We start from the raw sequence: 20,342 nt of genomic DNA on the forward strand, positions 1-20,342 counted from the left end.
ACCAAACAGGGTTTTCTACCTGACCAAAATGCCAGCCTCCTTCAGCACCTTCACAACAGGATAACACCATTTATTTTAGTACACTCACTTCACATAGCAGTTGGGAGGTCATTTGAAAGAATGCAAAAAGACCCTGTGATTCTGATATGATGGATGCCTTTCAAATCCAAGATCATCACTAAAAAGTACTTCTCCCTTCCCCTCGCACAGGGGAATTATTCTACTTTAAAACTGTGGGAAATTGTGAGAATGGCAGCCAAGCACTTTTCCTTCAAAATACCCAGATATTCAGCGGCAAAGCACGGAAGGCAGACTATCTACCAGCCGTCTCTGGATAACAGAATTGTGGAACGTGCTGGCATAAGACAGACTTGGAGCCTGACTTTACCCCAGTCACTATGTAGCTGGGTGGCTTTGGCAAAATTATGGAAACTCCTCCAGGCCTCAGTTTCCCCATCTGTAAATGGACTCCTGACACCTGACCTACAGATGAACTAAAAACATGTGAAACAACTAGCAGAGTGTTTGTGCCCTTAGTAAGTGCTAGCTCCTGGCACTGTGATTAGACTCCTAAAGAAAGGGCTTTTCTTACGTACTATTCCACGGGCAGCAGCTGCAAAAAGCGAGCACAAACCATTTTGTGATTAGAAAACAAACTTTCTGTCTAGGAAGAGATGTAAAACCCCCCAAATTTGGAAATTAAAGGAAGAGGAAATATATTTTCATAGGGAAGAACAAGTGGAAATTCAAGGTATGACCGCAAGGAGCTGAATGCTTTTCTTCTGTGCTTGGAACTCGATATCATTTCCTCCCTGTCATTTCTCACATGTGCCGCATTTACTCTGTGAAGATAAACACAACTGCGCAAGTAAAGGCAATGTAAACAATCAAGTTGCTTTGTATGAAAATGGGGGAAGGAAGTGTTTGGTTTTTTAAAATTTTTTTCAGCAAAAGGCAGGGTTCTCAATGAGTGGGAAGGGTGCTTAAAATTAAAAAAAAAACAACAACAACAGAAAAAAGCCTTAGGATGAAACATGATTCTTCAAATCTTACTGTTATTTCGTTCACTTGTTACTTATGCCTGAAAACAATACACAAGCTGAATACTGGGATCAGATGGACCACAGCTTATGTAACCCTCCATTTGTCTCAGCTTATACACATACAGGGAGATAATCTATCAAGTTACCAATAAGCAGAAATTCAGCTGCCAACACACAAATCCTCCTGAATATTTATATTCTATCAAGTTGGGAGTATTTTTAAAAGATTTATATGTTCATGGTTTATCTAATAGACTGGAATGGCTCTTATTTCTGTTATGCCAAATAAAGAGAAATTTTTCTGACTATAAATGTGATTGCCTCGACTTTCAAACTACACTTTTTCTGGGCATTTTTTCTTCACGCTCCCTGGCAGATCTATCCACCATCAAATTCTCCAGGTTTACCAAAGGCTTAGCAACAGCCCTAACTTACAGAGTGCCTGTGACTTGGCCAGTATTCAAGATAAGAAGTTAAAACACACACACATAAATAACACATTTTGAAAACAGGCAAGGATTTGGAAATGTCTAGAACAACACTAAAATACGGCCTCAACTTCGATCTGACATGGACATTTGGTACCTGGATCTGCTTACTTGTCATTGGGCTTGGGCGAGTCACTCATAATTTCCCAATTCATTAAATGCAAATAATACTCCCAGTTTGGTACATTTTCCACATTTGTGAAAATGTCTGGCAAAGTGCCTGGGATGAAGACAGTGCCTGAGAGATGTTAGTGCTCTCCCTTGAAGAGAGGCTGCAAACTGAACCACCTATAGGGATTCGTCAGGAACAAAACTCCTAGAGGCTCCATAGTGTAAGATAACATGAAGCACAGGGTGAGTCTACTGTGTTATTTGAGCACATTCTGTCATTCTACAGAGGATGGATGCAGCTCATGAGATAGGCTAAGCGCTGCTGGCAAGTAAGCTAGAAGCTTATGAGATACAGGCAAATCTCAGAATGTGTCAGAACAGATAACAGTAAGGAAGTGGCTTGTGAGACACAGCTGAATTTCTAAGATATGCTCCATATACACCTATAACCTGTAAGGCACACTAAGGACATAATGAATAAACATGATGGACAGACAATAGTGTGGAGACGGGAAGGGTTAAGTCACCGTCACATCCACTCTGGGCCAACAGCTACATCACCTCTAAACTGACTAATCTTAGTGACAGCTGGCCTGGTTCTCATGCTGGCCCCACAAAACCAAGTGCTGGTGAAAACCAGGGCTGTTCAGCATACCACTGACTAGGTGGGCTGCCATGCAGCAAGCGTGCACTGGCTCCAGGTGCCCTATGTCTGCTGAGGTCCTGTGCTCACAGTTCTGGTCCTGGTAAGCCCCAGGGAAAGCCGAGACAGCAGAGACAGGACTGGAGAATGCTGTATGTGACCCTAGGGTCAGGTAGTGTGCTCTGCCCACCTGCCTTCACACGTGTTTAGACTGACTCAACAAACTGCAATTAGAGACTTCATTTAGTCGGTGGGCCTTTCGTGTAGTCGGACTTGGTGTGTATTGGTGTGTACCACCCTGTCAGGTGACTCCCTCATCTGTGGCAGCCCATAGGAGCACTTGGGTTTGGGACATTTAACAGAAACTTGAAATGCTGACAACTTACTCAAAACTTTAAAAAACCCATTCAGACCAAATAAAACACATCACCTACTGCCAGTCTGCTTCTGCCACCTTACATTAGTACTGTAACACAACTTTGTCAGTCCCTGGTCTCAGGACCCTGTCAGGCAATCCTTCGGCTGTGCAAATGGCGGGGTGGGAGGGAGGTGGGGTGGGGCCCCTTGTGCAGATGCCACCACTCTGGGAGGGACATGGGAAGACCATCTTCTGGAAAGATCACTTCCAGGTTTTATGGGAATAAAATCTCTCAGAAAACCGAATATTCAAAAAAATACACCAGTGTTGGCTTATTTGCTTATATTACCATGCTACTCTGTAAGTTAAAAGGCAGAGAACTTAAAGCAATGCTGTAAACATTCACCCACCTCTGTAACCTATGAGAAGGGAAGCCTCTGTTGCTCTTAAGCACAGATTTCTCAGGCCATCTTTTTATCATGTTGAAATGTCACTGAAAACTTAAGTCCACACACCCTGATCCCAGCTAACTGAAACAGCAGGTGTGATTCAGTGTGACTGAGTTCACCTACCAATCCCAGAGCAGCATTTGAAGCAGGAGTCTCTGCCTGTCTGAGACATGGCTGGACCGGCATGCCCTTGGCGTGGGCAGGGCATATAGCTCCTGAAGTAAATATCCGTGGGCAGGGCATATAGCTCCTGAAGTAAATGAGTAACACAGTTCCAACAGGACCTAACTGGATCCGATATCCTGACCCAGGGTTCCCAAGCATGTGTCCTTCAAGATGAGTAAAGATGTGCAACATGGAGATGACAACATTCTGTATTGTCAAATAAGGACATTAGAATAAACAATAACCCACAAACTGTGATATATCCATACAGTGGGGTGTTATTTATAATAAAAAGATACAAATTACTGTTACACTTAGCTACATGGATGAATCTCCAAAGCCAGACACAAGAGTGCAAAAGCTGCCTGGCCCCATTTATACAGCACCCTGGAGCAGACACAACTCACCTGCAGCTATAGAATGCAGGGCAGTGCTTGCCTGGAAGCTGGGCATGGGCTCTGACCATGGAAGGCCACAAAACACTTTCTGGAATGACTGAAAAGCCCTAAATCTTGATTGGGGTACAGGTTACGTGGGTGTGTACATATGTCACAACTCATCAAATGACACTTCAAATGTGTGCATTTTGTTTTATGTAAATCATGCCTCAACAAAGTTGACTGGAAAATTTAAATGTGACCAAAAAACAATATCCTTCTATACTTATTTATTCTCACAGCTACTTCATAAAATAAAGTTGTTTTTAATCCCACAAATAAAGATATAAAAGAGAGTCTTTTTGAATTAAAGATATTCTAGTTTAATGAAAAGTTCTCTTTTTCTCCACTTAAAGCCCAGTGATGGAAACCTTGCCAGGGTCCATCAGTGACCAAAAGATGAGCATCTGAGACCCGCTGCTATCCCCCTTCATCCCCCAACATTCCAGGCCCTGCGCCCTCCTCAGACTTTTCTTCACTGTTCCTTTAACAAGGGTTACAACTACTTCACTTGGCAGTGAACCATGGGAGTTACCAAACTGGGGATTAAGGTAAAAATGGCCCAGAGGAAGGAATGACTTAGATACCTAATAAATTCTTTCTAAGGAAGGGTGGGCAGGCAAGGGCAGGAGGCAGAGAGAAGAGGAGAGGTCAGGGAGAAGCTGAAAGGAGAGCTCTGGGAAGCCATACTTGCACGCGCTGGGGTCTGTCTGCCCAGGCTCTCTGGGCTCTGACAGCTCAGCCAACAGAGACGTTTCCCCAGGGGGTCCTGCGTGTTCCTGAGTCAGCGTGAACCCTGAAATGAACTGGCAGTGACCACCAACAAGGTACAGTCACCAAGGGTCTAATTCAGGTGTCAGCACCCTACCCTGCTGCTCACAGAGGCCACAGCCTTGCCTTGCTAAGGGCCTTTAGGAGCCCAGAAGACCACCACGGAGAAAGACGGTAAACAAAAATTGATATTTTTAAAAGAGAAGCAGCAAATATTTTTCTAAAGTATAAAGTGCAATAATATAAAGCATCTATATACAGTAACATTACATTTTACTTCAACAAAGATCTAAAAGTAAACAGAATATTCTTTTAAAAATAATACATTTTGCCTTAGCCTAAGCCACTGGCTTCTCAGGAGAATAATTTAGTAGGAGCCAGACTATTATGAAGTGTGACTATTTGTTCTAGAAAGTGCCTAGTCACGAAATATTCAAATGATGAATGGAAAAGGGTTGGCATACTTAACTTTAAAATTCAGAATGTTGAGGGACAATGAACAATAAAAAGAAAACCCAAAACCCTCATAAAGTCACAACTGTACATTGAAAGTTATTAAAGGGATTCCAAGGGTAAAATCTCACTCATCCCTACACTTTCTTAAAATTTGTTTATTTTTAATAATCAAACATTTATTCAGCACTTAGTATGCAGCAGGCACTGTTCTAAGCACTTTGCACTGTTCTAAGTTCACTCCCCATACCAACCCAAGGTGGGTTTCATTATCCCTATTTTATAGATGAAGCACAGCAAGGTTGTAACTTGTCATGGTTACCTGGAGGAGACTGGACAGGACACAGGTACACTGAGCACTTTTCCAACAGCTGTGTCTTTGTTGGAGATCAGCCATTTTTGTTTTGCTCAGGAAATATATTCCCTGCCATGTCTGTCCTAGTCCTGGTCCCAGATACTTCAGCGACTGGGTGTCCCTACGAGACTGTGAGGACACTTCACACCTCCCTGTTAGTGTATCAGGGGCCCTTCCCACATGGAGAACTAGGAATTCTCCAGGCAAATGCCAACTGGCCATTCCTGGTGCTACCTGACCACAGCACCTGGGACAAGTACAAAAAGGAAGCAGAATAAGGACATGTTTTCAGAACATGGCTTTGAGAATTGGGATTTTATATATTTTGAAGGAAAAGCCTAGACTCTCAAAGGCCCAATTGGCTTTTCTGTGTTTGGTTTCCCTAACTTGCCTTTACAATAGCATCTTCACCAGATCTATATACACCCTGGACTGTTTCTGTTTGCAATTTTTATTTAAATCAGCTCAGTTTTTTTTTTTTTTTACTGAGGCATAACTGACATACAACATATTGTTCCAGGTGTACAACATGAGTCACTATTTGTATACATTATGAAATGATCACTGCAATTAAGTCTAGTTAACATCCATCATCACACATAGTTATAAATTTTTTTCTTGTGATGAGAACTTTTAAGATTATTTCCATAGAAACTTTCAAATACAGAATAGAGCATTATTAACTATAGTCACAAGGCTTCACATTATATCCCTACAACTCAGTTATTTTTTAACTGGAAGTTTGTACCTTTTGACTACTTCCCCAAGTTTTTTTTATATTCCACATATAAGTGAGATCATACTAAATCAACTTAGTTTTTTAAAAAATTTAAATATCATCTTTACCCTTGTCTTAAGTTTTATGCATGAAATTGATACAGGAGTTATATTTTATTAACACATTTATGTATTAAAATAAATTTGTGCACCAATTCAAATCAAGTCCTCTTGCACTATGAAATCTGTGTCTTGGGGAATTCAAATTTTGAGCTGGCAAAAGCCAGTCTTTTATCCTCTAATTAAAAATATGCATATAATAAAAACACACCTTCACAACGTAGACATGTATATAGATAGCATTGTATGTATGTACAAAGGGAGCTCTACACACACACATGTTTCAAGTGGCTTAGAAAAGGACCTGAGAATGAATTAGGCATTAAGTCAGGTATTAGGGAACTGCTGGATCAAGAACACAGGATAACATTTTAATAAGAAACCACATAATCTGGCTAGTGAACTCCAAAACACCATTAACACATAGCCATCACATACTCTCAATAGAAACCTCAAATATACAAATTAATGTCCAGGTTTTAAGAGAAAAAGGAAAAGAGTATATAGAAATAAGAACATGAGAACACTATACACATTGTTTGCACTGTTTTTCCAGGAAGACCGAAAAACATGCACGCCTGAAGGGAAAGATCCCTGAGGGCCAATTTCCTCATTTTACCAATGCGGAAATTGAGGCTCAGAGAAGGTGAGAAACTTAGGGTCATTCAGTAAACCACAGCAGAATCCATACTTTATGAACCCAGTGTCCAGATTCCTAGCCTTGTATTTACTTGACCAAGACCACCTCGAAGAACACCCTCATGCAGCCATATACTGGGAACCCTGGTGGACATCATTACATCCATTAGATCCTAGACCCTCACCTATCCTTGAAAATTAGTAATGAATCATTAATTCCTTGAGGAGGGGATGGTTGCCAGCAATACTTAATTAAGTATTATGAGTCAATGGAAACAAATTAGAATAAGATGAAGTCATTATTTTGGAAAGTATGATGTAATGTGTAAGGGAATAGACACATCTCTTCCTGAAAAGTCGGATAAATGAATAGTGCCTAAAACAGATAAGGAAGGCTTCCTAATTAATAACAATAGAAACAACAATAATTATAGCAGTAGTAATAGCAACAGCTATAATTTATTGTTTATTATATACCAGACACTAGACTCAGCACTTTATATGCAGTAATATCTCTGGGACATAAATATTACTCCAATTTTTATAGGTAAGAAAATCAAGCTTAAGCCTACAGAATTTGAGAGACCCAGTGTCCAGGCCTGTCTGGCACTAAAGGGTTTCCCAGGGCATGGAACCTTCAAGGCCAAAAGCAGGAAACTCCTGGGCAACAGGAGCAGTGGGTCACCGCACCTGACGGGCACATCCACATCTGCCTGACTTAACCACCACTAACTTCTACGGGACAATGTCACTCCATGTGCTACAGTCTAGACTTTCACACACACGTTTACAGAAGGACGTGACCAGTATCTTACAAAACAAGATGTTCACATGTAGCTTTATCTCCTTTTACAAAAAAGACAGAGGAAACACAGGAGGCTCAAGCCTCCATCCGTCCACCAGAGTAAAGAAGGGCTACTTACCTTGACTTCGAACTCGAAGTGCTCGTCCTTTCCTTGCCCACAGAGAATGTAGCGTGGAATACTAATTTTAATGGGGTCCTTCAGGTCGTCTGGATTTGCTCCCAAAGAGCGAGAAAACATCCGCTATCAAAGGCACGTCAGATAGGAGAACAAAGAGAAGCCAACATCACTCTACTGCTAACACCCTGTGTGTGTGTAGGCAGGAGAAAATGCGTTTCCAGTAGAGGGGAGAACATCAAACCAGGAGGGTTTATTTAGAAAAATGATGGTTTCCTTTGAAAGAGAAATGCTAAGTCTCCTTCATAATGAAAGGCCATTTCTTTAGGTACTATTCCATGAAATTAGGGCAAAAGCACTTCAAAATGTTGTTTGGCTTTGAAGTTCCTTCCAATTTATACAAACAAGTGAAAAAAGGGACAGATTACATATCCTTTTAAAAAACATCAGTATAAACCAGATTCCTTTCTGAGAAGTCTTGATTATCTGACAGACTATCAGATTGCTGTACATAAAGCTCCATAAGCTGGAAATTTTATTCAAATGTACTTCATTTTTAACTTCAAGGCATTTTTTTTTTGTAAGCTAAGTGTAGTGTGAAGAGTTCTTAAACCACAATTAAAATAAATACCAAGTATTTTCTTTAGGCTCCATTTGATTAATAATGAACTTGACTCTGACAAATGTTTATGGTCTGGATGGTGGGAAGCCTGAGGAAGAGGTATTATGAAAAAAAATAAATCTCAAAATGAGTCCTCTTGAGTATGAATGGGAGAAATCTCTGAACAATCTTCACCATTTGCACTAACCTGGGGCTTTAGAAAACATAAAATATGTTTTTGAAGCAGTAGTAGTAACAATTATAGTTAGCATTTATTGAATAAGTATATATACCAAGAACTGAGTTACAGCTTATAAGCACTGTTTCATTTAATCCTCATGAACATCCTATGACATATTAGCCATCATTAACCCTATTTATCAGATGAGAGACCCAAGACAGGGAGTTAGGTAACTTTACAGTGGTAAGTGGTAGAGCCAGGACTTGAATTCAGGCAAACCTATAGTCCACCTACATCACCTCTATGCTGCTACACTGAAACCTGAAATACTTTAATTCATCTGAGATAAACTGAGCAGGCAGAAAGGGGTCCTGGACCCTTAGATCCTCACCCAGGTATAACCACGTAAAATCCTATGCAGTCCCATGTGCGTAAACTCTCAGATGTCTAGATGACTTAGAGATGTACAATTTGGTGATAGGAAGTTACCAAAGCCTTCAGAGCATCTTTTTTTCCCTGCATGGCTGGTCACCCCAAACATGCAACATTAATTTTATTGTAAAGGTGCGCCTATTTAACTCTATCCCTGATGTTAAAAACCATAGTGGAAATTCTTAAAGAGTTTCTCAATATGTGCATTGCCAAAGACTTTCAATATACTGACCATATTTCTAAATAACTGTAAATAAAGACATTTTCTGAAATACAGAATGTTTATCACTTTAAAGGTGAAAAGGCAGAGAAATAATTTAGTAGTTTTATTTATATTCGAAGAACATATTTAATGTTAAGAAATGTCTTTGACCTACAAAATCATGGTTTAGCCATGAAATTCTTGCTCCGCTGCCTAAACGCTGGAACCTTCTATGTCACACTTAATAACTATATTTTTCAAGTAGGAAAATGTATCTCTTCCAGACCTGAGACAATTGCTTGGGAAATCAACTTGCTGGGGTGCGTGTTAGGGCATATGCCTGAACCTCACACCTGTGGCTTAGCACAACTCAGCAGAGGGGAATGATGCAGTATGGAGAGAAGCAGCAGTGAGCAACTGATAATGCTGGTGGGGAATCACTCGGCCTCAGGAAGAACCTGGATCTTCCCACCTGGTTGGACAAAACGCTAACACCCCAGGTGGTTTACGGAGGAGCTATCGCTGTACAATTACAGGCTGTGCATCAAGAGGCGAGAATGATGAAATGAAGGAAGAAGGAAAGGGAATGAAATATCTGTTCTCAAGTGAGGAAGGGTGTATTATCATATACATTATAGGTTCTCAAAGAGGTATGGATGACAAGTTTAACGCACTTGGAATTGAAACTCTACTGTTGTGTGTTTCCCTGGAGCAGTCAGAGCACGGACTCAAGACTCCATGTGGTGTTCACTTCAAAGACTTAGACATGGAAAGAGGAGACTCCAGACGTGGTCTCTGAGTAGGAGTCACCCATCTTCTCTGCCCCTCAGTTTCACTGTCCATGGAAATGGGCATATTTACCAAATCCCATCCATATGGCAGGAGCCCAACTGTGAACAAGGCAGCATCTGGCCCTGTGGGGCTTTGGTTAGAGGCTGACTCAAGACAGGTGAACTGATGATTACAGCAGGATTAGAGACAGTTATGATGGAGGCACTGAGTGGGAAAAACTATAAATGTCCACAGTTCTCCAAATGTCCTGAATTTTACTGAGGAAGGGCTACGGTCAAAACAACCCAGGTATATTGTTAACTAAGCAATGATGACTTAATTTTAACTTTATAAATGCCTTTTCTTAAAGGCATCCCTAGAATATACAATCAAATATTGAGCACCATGCACAATGCCAGGTCCTGGGAATACAAAGTTAATATTCACAAAGCAACTTCTAAGACCTTTAGTTTTGAATGAAGATTTTGGTTTTTCCACTCTAGAAGGATTACATTTTAAAGTTAGCAAATGCCACCTAAGTTTCTCTTTTTATTAGTTAACTTTCAAAGTAGAAAGTCTACAGCCAGCAGTGTGTTACTGCAGAGGCATTTTAAGGTGAGAAAGTTCTCTAATAATGTGTAACTCTGAAATATCTCTAATGAGAAGAAAGTTGCTTGAAATTAAGGCTCATAGATCCTTTAAAGAAAAAAATCCCTGACTTTGATAATTTAACTGAGTTTATGAATGAAGCTGGGACCAGTTATCTGGGAGGGACTAGATCTTATTTATGGAGTGTGCCTAAATCCAGGACAGCCCTTTATATACCAGCACCTGCATGGGAACCCCAAGAAATGGTTCCAGATGGGGCACACTGCCACTGCTACCAGCAGGATCAGGCATGAAGTGTACCTGAATCCTGTGGTCAGCAGGACAGTTCTCTCTTCCTGAGTTAGCATGTTGAGGACTAGAAGTATTGACAGAGTTCCTGCTTATTATCTGTGACCACAGCTTACTTCAATCTCTCAGATTTCATAGTAACTAAATGTAATGAATGTAGAGAAATGAATCATAGAAATACACACCTGAAAAATGAGCTAGGGATCTGAAGACATTTAAACAAAAGTATAAATAGATAAACAGAAAAATCAGAAGAGTATGTAATTCCATCAAATCATTGCTGCAATGTGATTTTTAGAAATTACTTTTGAAGTGAATTTTATGAGAAATATAGAATCCTCAAGATTCCAGACAATCTCCTCAACTATGTTTACACTGGACAGGAAGGAAAACTAACATAAATGTCTTCAAAATAAATTTTTTTACATGAAAGCAGCTATATTTCAAATATCTTGAGTTTTATACTGGACAAGTAAATGTGTGGTGTAGCATATTATATCTCATTATTTGTGGGAGCTTTTAAATTTCTATAGAATTATTTGTTATGGGAACAGTGACAGTTTCTCTCCATGTGGCAAAGACTCTCAGACCTGGAAGAGAGGCTGATGACACACTGTAGAAGGATGTAAGGGAACATGAATGGCTGTATGTTCAGAAGCACGTCTTGGAGCAGATACGATATGGGAAAACATGTAGGATATTTCAAAGCATTTTCAATGCACCGTGGATTGGTTCTACTTACAGAGAGATCATTGTTTAAAATGAGATACAAAGATATATTCCTCTGATAGTTTTTAATGAAATACTACCCAGTGTCAACAAATATGCTATTTTTCTGTTATTGGGAAAACACTATAGTCGGGTCCTCAGCCAAAAGCAGTGAGCTTTGGCTGCATGCTGAATATTCAGATTAGAATCTTCTCCTCCTACTCAGGCTGTCTCTTTCAAAAGGGGCAAATTAAGGAAATTAATAGGAGATGGCATTAACATCCACTCAGATCACTGTCGGCACTGCAGAGGGCACAGAACAGACCAATTCTACAGGGAGTCATCAACATTTCCCCCTAAATACTCTAATTATGTGCCAGATGGTTGAATTCAGTGTATGCTTTAATGATGACAAGGTCAGACCTAAGGACTGCCATCTGCTCTCTAAAGCCAAGTATCTGAGCTTCGCTTCTGAAATACAGGCAAGCCTAAGTTTTTCTCAGACTTGACACATTCATCATTTCTCCTTTCTCTGTTTCCAGCATACCATTGTTCCAAATCTTTCCTTTTTTTCCACCACACATGCCACAGTGATAGTTCTAATTAGATCTTCTATGAATCATGCACGTTTGCTGCCCAGGCAGTTTGAGAAAGGGGCAGAGATAGTGAGGATGTACCCATTCTCAAATATGAGCCATGTTACAAGAAACAGAGAAGAAAGATGATTACTTGCGAATTATGAATATGGTAAAGAGCCAAGACATGTTTCTATTCATCTCCAGGAGGTGAAGCCTACTTATGCTGTGAAGGGACCGTCTGCTAATCCCATGCTGTCTTTGAAAGCTGAGTTCACAAAACTGCGTCGGATTCTGCTAGGACATGTGGCCATACACAGGTGTACCTGACTGTCCCTGTCAAGGCGAGCACTTAACTACAGCTTGCCATGAATAAACAAAGATAACCTCATCTCATTCTAAAGTTAATGAAGAACATTCACATCAGGAAACAAAAATAAGGGATTTCAAACAAAGGAGTATTTCTTTAATTTTGGAACATATCTTTAGGTATAAATTACCCAGAAAATGGCAAACTGTGTTGGAAACATGTTTGTGGAATATCTTATTTACCTTTAGTGGCCTTGGGGTAAATCTGAAAGATTTGACTAACACTTTCAATCCATGATTCATACCAGAATAGAACACTGTACCCATAAAGATCTGAGTTGATCAACCTTGTTTCAAGGTTTGGAAATACTGACTCTCCAATAAATGTTCCAACTATTAAAAATGTCACCATCTTTCACTAGATCACAGATGACTGCTCCCTTTAGTGGCTACCATCTCTAGATAACTATTAAATGAATAATCTGAAGAAGACCAAATAATGGGTCTAGTATAACTGAATGAGAACATGGCAACAATTGCTAAATGGCTGTCATTAGCAAACACAGGTATAGATAGGACACTCAGGAGGGAAAATCAGGCAGTCTCCCATTTAGTTGTACAATGTCATTGATTAACCACTCAGGAACAGTACCACTCATCTTCATTCACTGATTTTTGCTGAGCGACAGTTTTGGTTCAAGCTGTGCTTAATCCTGAGAACCAGGAGAAATTAAAGTTCAGGGGGAAGTCTCCTTATCAGGCTGCTGTAGAGCATACTGTTTAACCTCCCAGCTGAAGGAGCTACACTGGGTGTACAAGGTTATTTGTACCACATTCATATTACAACTATACCTAGGCTTCTCTTCTGTAAGAGCTAAAAATGCAGACAGCTAAAAGGATACAGTGGAATTACAGAGAAATTTTAAGGCAGTTTCTTGAAAAGAAAATCAGAGAAGAATAATCTTTAATATCTAGAAAGTCCGAGAAAAAAAACTTGCAAGTCAGAAAAGAATCAACAGTTCTTCCAAATATTCATTCCTAGCACAGTCATTCCTATGAAAAAAAACAAAATTAAAAATGTACCCAATATCAAGTATAACTGTGACTGGGAAGTTAGTCTGGCATTGTGTAAAGAATACATGTTCTCAAGTAAGAAGGTCTGGGATTGAGTTCCAATTCTTAATTAAGTGATCCTTTTTGAGTTAAGTTCCCATGTGGTACAGAGATTGGAGACAACAATCCTCCATCCCAGGAGGATCACCATGGGGAACCATACATGGGAAAGAGCTCAGCACGCTCTAAGTCACAATATAAAGGACTACTGGGATTGTTATTACTATAATCCACTGCATCTTCAGTGACATAATATTTTAACCAGATATTAAAAGAAAAGGTGGGAGGAGGAACCTACAATAGAATATCTTACCTCCTCACCACCTGTGTAACTTAGTTCCATTCCTTATAAAGGCCGCTTTAAAAAATTACAAGGTGTATCCTTAGCAAGAGATTGGATGGTGGTGGTTTGAAAACTGTTTCAAAAAAAAAAAAAAAGAAAAACTATGTAAGAAACAGCAGAGGGACTGAATGGTGTTGGAGGTAAAGAAAGAAAATCAAAGAAGGTGAGAGAGAGAACTGTCTTCTTTGAAGGGCTGTGATTTAATACACATTGTGGAATAGTCTGTTCTGCATGGATGGACAGTTCTAAAGACGGAGATCAAGTAAGGATAGCTAAGGAAAGAATGGCCTAACAATGAGAGTGGTCCCCAAATAAACTGCTTCAAGGCAGAGTAATCAGCCCATCTGTGGAGGTTTCAAGCCAAGACAGAATTGGAAAGCAAGTTGAACTAAGTAACTTTAAAGATCCTATGATGTATGTTCTTCCCAGGACCTGAATATTTCTACTAGGGAGAAGCCCTACAAGTTTTTTTTTAAATTTGGTATCATTAACATACAATTACATGAGCAACATTGTGGTTACTAGATTCCCCCCATTATTAGGTCCCCATCATATACCCCATTACAGTCACTGTCCATCAGCATAGTAAGATGCTATAGAGTCACTACTTGTCTTCCCTGTGCTATACTGCCTTCCCCGTGACCCCCCCCCAACATTATGTGTGCTAATTGTAATGCCCCCTTTTCCCCCTTATCCCTCCCTTCCCACCCATCCTCCCCAGTCCCTTTCCCTTTGGTGACTATTAGTCCATTCTTGGGTTCTGTGAGTCTGCTGCTGTTTTGTTCCTTCAATTTATTTTGTTCTTATACTCCACAGATGAGTGAAATCATTTGGTACTTGTCTTTCTCCGCCTAGGCCCTACAAGTTTTATGTGAATTTATTTTCAATAACGTGTTGACATAATACAATTGTGGCACACCCCAGTCCTTCCTCCCTTACACTAACAGTAGTTGCACGAGTTGTACATATCCATAGTCTTGCCATGGCTTCTTGATGGATGGAATATACGGCCTTGCCCCTTGACTTTGGACTCAGTGTCATGACTTGTGTTGGTCAATGGGATGTTTGCAGACATAATGCATCACCATCTTCCGTGGCTCTGTCATAATTATGCTAGCCACTGCCCCTTCAACAAAGACCCCAAAATGAGCCACATGGAGCAGACCAACTCTAGCTGACCTGCAAAAGCTCTGTAGCCACCTCACCTTACTTACAATCCATCAGTGAGAAATGAAAGCTTTTTTGGTTTGCCACTGAAATTTGGGGGGGGGGGATTGTTTGTTATCTGGCAATAGCTGACTGATATACTATCTATCACAAAAGATATTTAAGGACTGAAGCACAATTGTCTAAGATGCATAATGGAGGCTATGTAACCAAGTTAATAAAATGACCTCATTAGAAACTGGTCTAACTAATAAAACTGCTTAACCACCAAAGAAGCATTAATAAGAGTGCTCCAATCTATTCATCATTCATAACTTTAAATCATCTTAAAAAAGAATGCAAATAAAAATTACTGTAATCACTACTGCTGAAAGGCATCATAAGTATTCTCTCCAAAGGATGCATATACTTTTTTAAGTAATGAGAATGAAGAGACAAACTGTTCTGGAATGTTTTTCAACAAAGACTAAATAAATTCACCCTGCCAACCACAAGTCTGTATAATAGGCAGCTGTGAGCAAAATGGATTTTAATCAAATTCAGATGAAATATCACTGTTTCAGAAGCACTCAAAGAGGTATTGTCTAGAATGCATTAACTAGTGCCACAGTGTAAATGTTTATGCATGTATTACATTGAAAAATGACACGTAACAAAATAGGTTGGGACATATATATTTTTTTCTGATGCAGGAAATCATTTCAACTGAGAAGATGTTACAAGGGGCTGGACATGGAGACACACCTGTTCTATACAGTCATGAGCTCAGAACTCCAGAAGAATGAGGCAGTGGAGCCAGAGGAACGTAGTTAAGATTGAAGCCACAATGGATAATGGCAGGAACACTATTATTCCACTGGCTTCTATAGTTTCATGACAACCTTAGCACTTACTTCATGGATAGTAAATCAAATTCTCATATCAGGAATCATATTTCATCTCAAGGTAAAAAGCATGCTTAGGTAAGAGAAATGACATGTAAAATCTGAATTGCTGGAGGCTGCTTCTGTTATGTGGTGAGATCTGCATGTAATCCTCACTGTGGCCTACGTGGATCATAAAGCAGATGAAAGAAGTTATAATGAATAATATGATTTTTATGCAGTGCTCATATTTGCTGCATGCTCCATCTATGAATGATATTAAGGACCATAATTTATTACACAGAACTCTGTATTTTTACCCGTTAAGACAAGCAAGTCTGTCTGTCTAATATTTATCACTCTGTTAAAATGTGCTTCTTATGCACTGTTTCTTTCCGACCACAACATCCCTCTCCTGGCATTTCCGTTCTACCCCTGTGCCCTTCATGATCATTAATTCTGTTCTTATCAAGGATGTATGAGAAAATACGGAACAGGACAATTTTTTAAACGGTAGTGCAAAATATATTAGCTGGAAAAAGTGAACAAAAAACGTGAAAATAAATTAGGAGAAATGTTGTTGGTAAATATTAGATTATTTGGTAAAATATTAGATTATCTGGTTCATTTGAGAATTTTTTGCCACAGTAGAAGATCTACCAGCCAAGAATGTAACAAATACTATGTTACTGAGGCCCTCATCACAGACTCAAAGAAGAACATGTATGTACGTCTGTGGGTGTTGTGGGGATAGGGGGAAGTGACAAAAATGGCTTCCCCTAAAAAAATTTGAATTATATTACCTCAAATAGACAAAAGCCTGCACAGGGCCACCACAGGGCTGCAGCCACCAGTGTGCAGAGTCCAGTGTTCTCACCACTTGCTGCCTTTTCTTTCACTTCCCAGAACCTCAGTGGAGGAAAATGAATAATGAAAATGTAGGATAAGGTAAGTAGCTTGCTATGTGCTCCTATGGGGGAAGAGGGAAGTTCTGTACTTCCTGGCCAGAGGGCCAGTAACTTTCTGAATGGGTTAAGCTTTGACACTATCCCATCACCGATCAGCTACAGCATTTATGGTGGACATTATCCAAAGGCCTGACCAGAGCAGAACCTGACCCCCCTGTGCCGGGGCTAAAGATTCGGAATCGCCGACTCGCTCAACTGCCTCCAGCGTTCCACAAGCAGCTACCGGGAACTCAGCATGGTCCTGGCTGGAAGCGGAAGGGCGGCGGGCGGAGCTGTGAAGAGCAAAGCCTCCTTCCTGCTGAGACTCCGGAGTTTAAGACACACATACCTCAGAGACGGGAGAACACTAGCAGAGCAACCCAGAGTCAGGTGAGATAAAAATAAATACAAAGCGTGTAACCTGATCGCCCATAGGAATGTTGAACAGAGGCAGATAAAAAGGAAAGGGTCAGAGGAGAGATTCTGAAGAGCCTAGTCTTAAGCACCTTACAGAGGAGGAGGGCACCTGTCCACCGGATGCCACTTCATGAACAGAAGCCCTACCTGAGGCCAACCTGGCCGTGAGCGCACCCAGAAGGGGGCCTGTGCACCACCAGCTCAGGCCACCAGGAGACCCTGGTCGGAGCATGTGAGTCAGGAGTCAGGGAAGAGGCTAGAGGGGGGCAGCCAGGGAGAAGCGCTGAGCTCCTTCTGAGGGGACCTGTGTCTGAGAAGACAGCATAGAGAAGCCGTTAAAAAAGTTAGACCTGGAGCTGAAGAGCCTTTTTAGACTCCAAAACAAAAGCTCAGAGAAAGAACTGGCATGTGGGGAAGAGCAGTCACAAGTAACCCAACAAGTAAGAGCTGGAGAGGAAGAGTCAAGAGGTCCGCAAGGAGGAAGGAAAAAGCACTGAGGTGAAGAGGAGGACACTGCAGAGCATGTGGTGCTGTCCCCATTCCAGGTATTACGGGGGGAGGAGGGGTGCATTTTCAATGCCTGGAACCTTCCATGAAGCTGGATGCATCACTAACATGCCCTGCTACGGAGCTGTCCTAATCACAGCCAGAACGAGGGATGTAAAGGAAGGTCACTGTCGGATGGCACTCTTTTTCAGGCAGCACAAAATGAGCCTGCCGAGTCCAGCACAGACAGGTTCCAAGCCACTGTTCTCTAAGTCTACATGAAACCAAAAACAATCAGAAATGCTTACTCACCCCACAAATAATGAGGGAGACCCTAATCTACACGGCTGACGTTCAAGAAAATGAAGCAAGGTGGGTGATAAAGATCTTTTATCAGTGTCTGCTAGCACCTATTTTTGTTGTAGATATTTAAAATATTTTCAATTTTAGAGATCTGAATGTTTCCAGTTTCAATTAGCCAGTCCTTCGATAACTTCAAAATGTTCATTTTATTAAAAACTCAAAAAATATGCAGAGTATTTTTACAAATCTCCCTAGAGCCTTGTCAGATGTGATATTAGCCACATAGCCTCATCCTGAGAATTGAGAGTCAGTTTCCAGACATCCGGTGCCACATTCTGATCGCCCCAAAGATACAGTGTGCTGGTGAGCAGCTGCACATTCTGGGCCTCTTCCGAGTGCACAGGTGGACAGTCTCTTGAATCTGATGGAAGTCTGAGTTTTTGTATGAAGACAAGTTCCACAGTTGGTAAGGTTTTCTTCTCTGGAACAACGACACACCTGAGTTCACTGAGAGAATGGCATTTGATCACATCGAATTGCGTCCATGGAGTTGGTGTGTTTAGACACCGAGCATGGGGATGGAACACTCGATCTTCCCTCACAAGGGCGATGTGGGTGTTCAGAAGCACTAGTGACTGGCAGTGGTTGTGGCCAGAGTCGCCCAGGACTCTGACCGTTGTGTAGAGCAGTAATTGAACCTCTACCAGAGAGGGAATGTTGACTTCCATATTTCCATGAAGAAAGTAAATCATGTCAACCAAGGTTTGCTGGAATTTAGAAGACAACTGAACTCCATTTGCTAAAATGACATCAGGGATTTGTGCTTTCCAATCAAGAGAAAGCTGGACCAGATCTTGCTGGAACAAAGGGTGATTGGTGCAGGCAGCAGCATCAGACTCAGGCATCAGGACACACAAGAGGTCACAGCATATCTGCCGACAGAGGTTTTTGTTATAACTAAATACAGTGAGCAAGAGACTCTCTGTAGAGCCCAGGAATCGAATGCTCTGTCCACCAAAGCCAATTTGAATCTCCTCTAGCCTGCAGAGAGGCAGAGCATGAAAAATGCCCAGTGAACCTAGGGGATTATCTGACAGAACCAAAGCATATAAAGTTGAACGAAGTAGCAGTAAGCATGCTGGTTGGGGGTCAGGCTCTGTGCAGTTACCAACAGCCAGCCAGTAAACCCCTTTGACTTCATTAATGTCACCCAGAAGTTCTGGTAGGCAGCCAGCCACATGCTCAAGAAAGTCTTGCAGAGGGCACTCCTGAAGTTCCAACACTTGATCTGGGAACCGCACAAGGATCTGCTTAAATGCAGAGATCCTTCCATCACCTTTGTGTTCAAGACGGAAAACAGAGCTCAACCAGGGAGCTGGTGAGTCTGCAGCTGCAGAGGCAGGAGGATGGCCTGGTGCTCTGTAAGGCCCCGTGCTCTCTGCCAGCCTAATGGCCCCAGCCTCCCTGCTGTTACTGCCGCCACCCTGAGCTTCTCTGGGAAAAAAAGGGGACTCTGGGGGCACCCTGCCCAGGGATAAGTGCTTCAGGAACGGCAGTCTACTGATGAATGTTGTTACATGGGAGGTGAGCCTGCTGGGGTCACACGGGCCTCCCATGTGCCTGACTTGCCGCATCACCTCTGCACCAGCCTGCAGCAAGTGACTGCTGGTATCTTCACAAAGGCGTGAGAACCTGTGGTAAAAATATTCCAATCCACTGCCTTCTTCTGTCCTTATATTTACCAGTGACTCTGGAGTGCTGGCCTTCTTTGCAGCTAGCTCTTTCTTAGCTTGCTGTTTGCTACAAAATTCCGAGGCTGATGCACCCTGAGGAGCGCTGTTGGATGCACTCTCCTTTCTAGAAACATTTTCAGGCAGAACAAAACAAAGCAACTTGCTCTGCCTGGTCTGCGTGCTTTCACTACTTATAGACGCTCCTTGGGCTGGCTGCTGCAGCCAAGTCCAGCTGGACTTGATTCCCAGGCTGTGCTCATCTTCATGAGTCACTGGCTCGCTGACAGGTTCTGACTGATGCTGACAATGGTCTGCATTCCTGGTTCTGCTTTTGTTAAAAGAAGAGCTTTGAGGGAGACTGAAATACTTAGGTTGAAAATCACCCACGTGCTCAGGGTGACTGTATTTGCAATAGCTACTGTGAAACACCTCACGTCCTGAGGGTGGCTCCCTTCGCAGGTGGGTTCCCTCTTGTGATGCCGAGAAGGGAGCTGTAGGGCCTGAGATGCTCTGTGTCATGGGATGACTCTGGGGGTTGTTCTGATCCACCTCCCTCTTCTCCCCTCTGCTGGAAGTGCCAGTAACATCTCTGGGCAACAGCCAAGCAAGGTACCTTTTCTGTTCA

The 20,342-nt window shown here is 41.5% G+C and overlaps 1 protein-coding gene across 16 annotated transcripts in view; it reads right to left on the reverse strand.

Moving 5' to 3' along the window:
- Positions 1–20,342, reverse strand: part of KIF16B (kinesin family member 16B) — a 367,948-nt gene that overhangs the window by 120,020 nt on the left and 227,586 nt on the right. For 10 of the 16 annotated variants that reach the window (XR_005062399.2, XR_012131532.1, XR_005062400.2 and 7 more), the window contains one exon: positions 7,673–7,795. The exons of 3 other annotated variants lie outside the window; for them this stretch is intronic. Coding sequence is in view for 7 of the 13 variants with exons in the window: in XM_037022423.2 (XP_036878318.1) it covers positions 7,673–7,795 (123 nt within the window). In the remaining 6 variants the exon portion in view is untranslated. Of the gene's footprint in view, positions 1–7,672; positions 7,796–14,563; positions 16,099–18,171; positions 20,336–20,342 lie in introns of those variants that run through there. 3 more of the 16 variants (XM_037022417.2, XM_037022418.2, XR_012131533.1) reach the window with 2 other exon arrangements.

The sequence above is a fragment of the Manis javanica genome, chromosome 5, assembly GCF_040802235.1.
Source record: "Manis javanica isolate MJ-LG chromosome 5, MJ_LKY, whole genome shotgun sequence".
Lineage (NCBI taxonomy): Eukaryota > Metazoa > Chordata > Mammalia > Pholidota > Manidae > Manis > Manis javanica.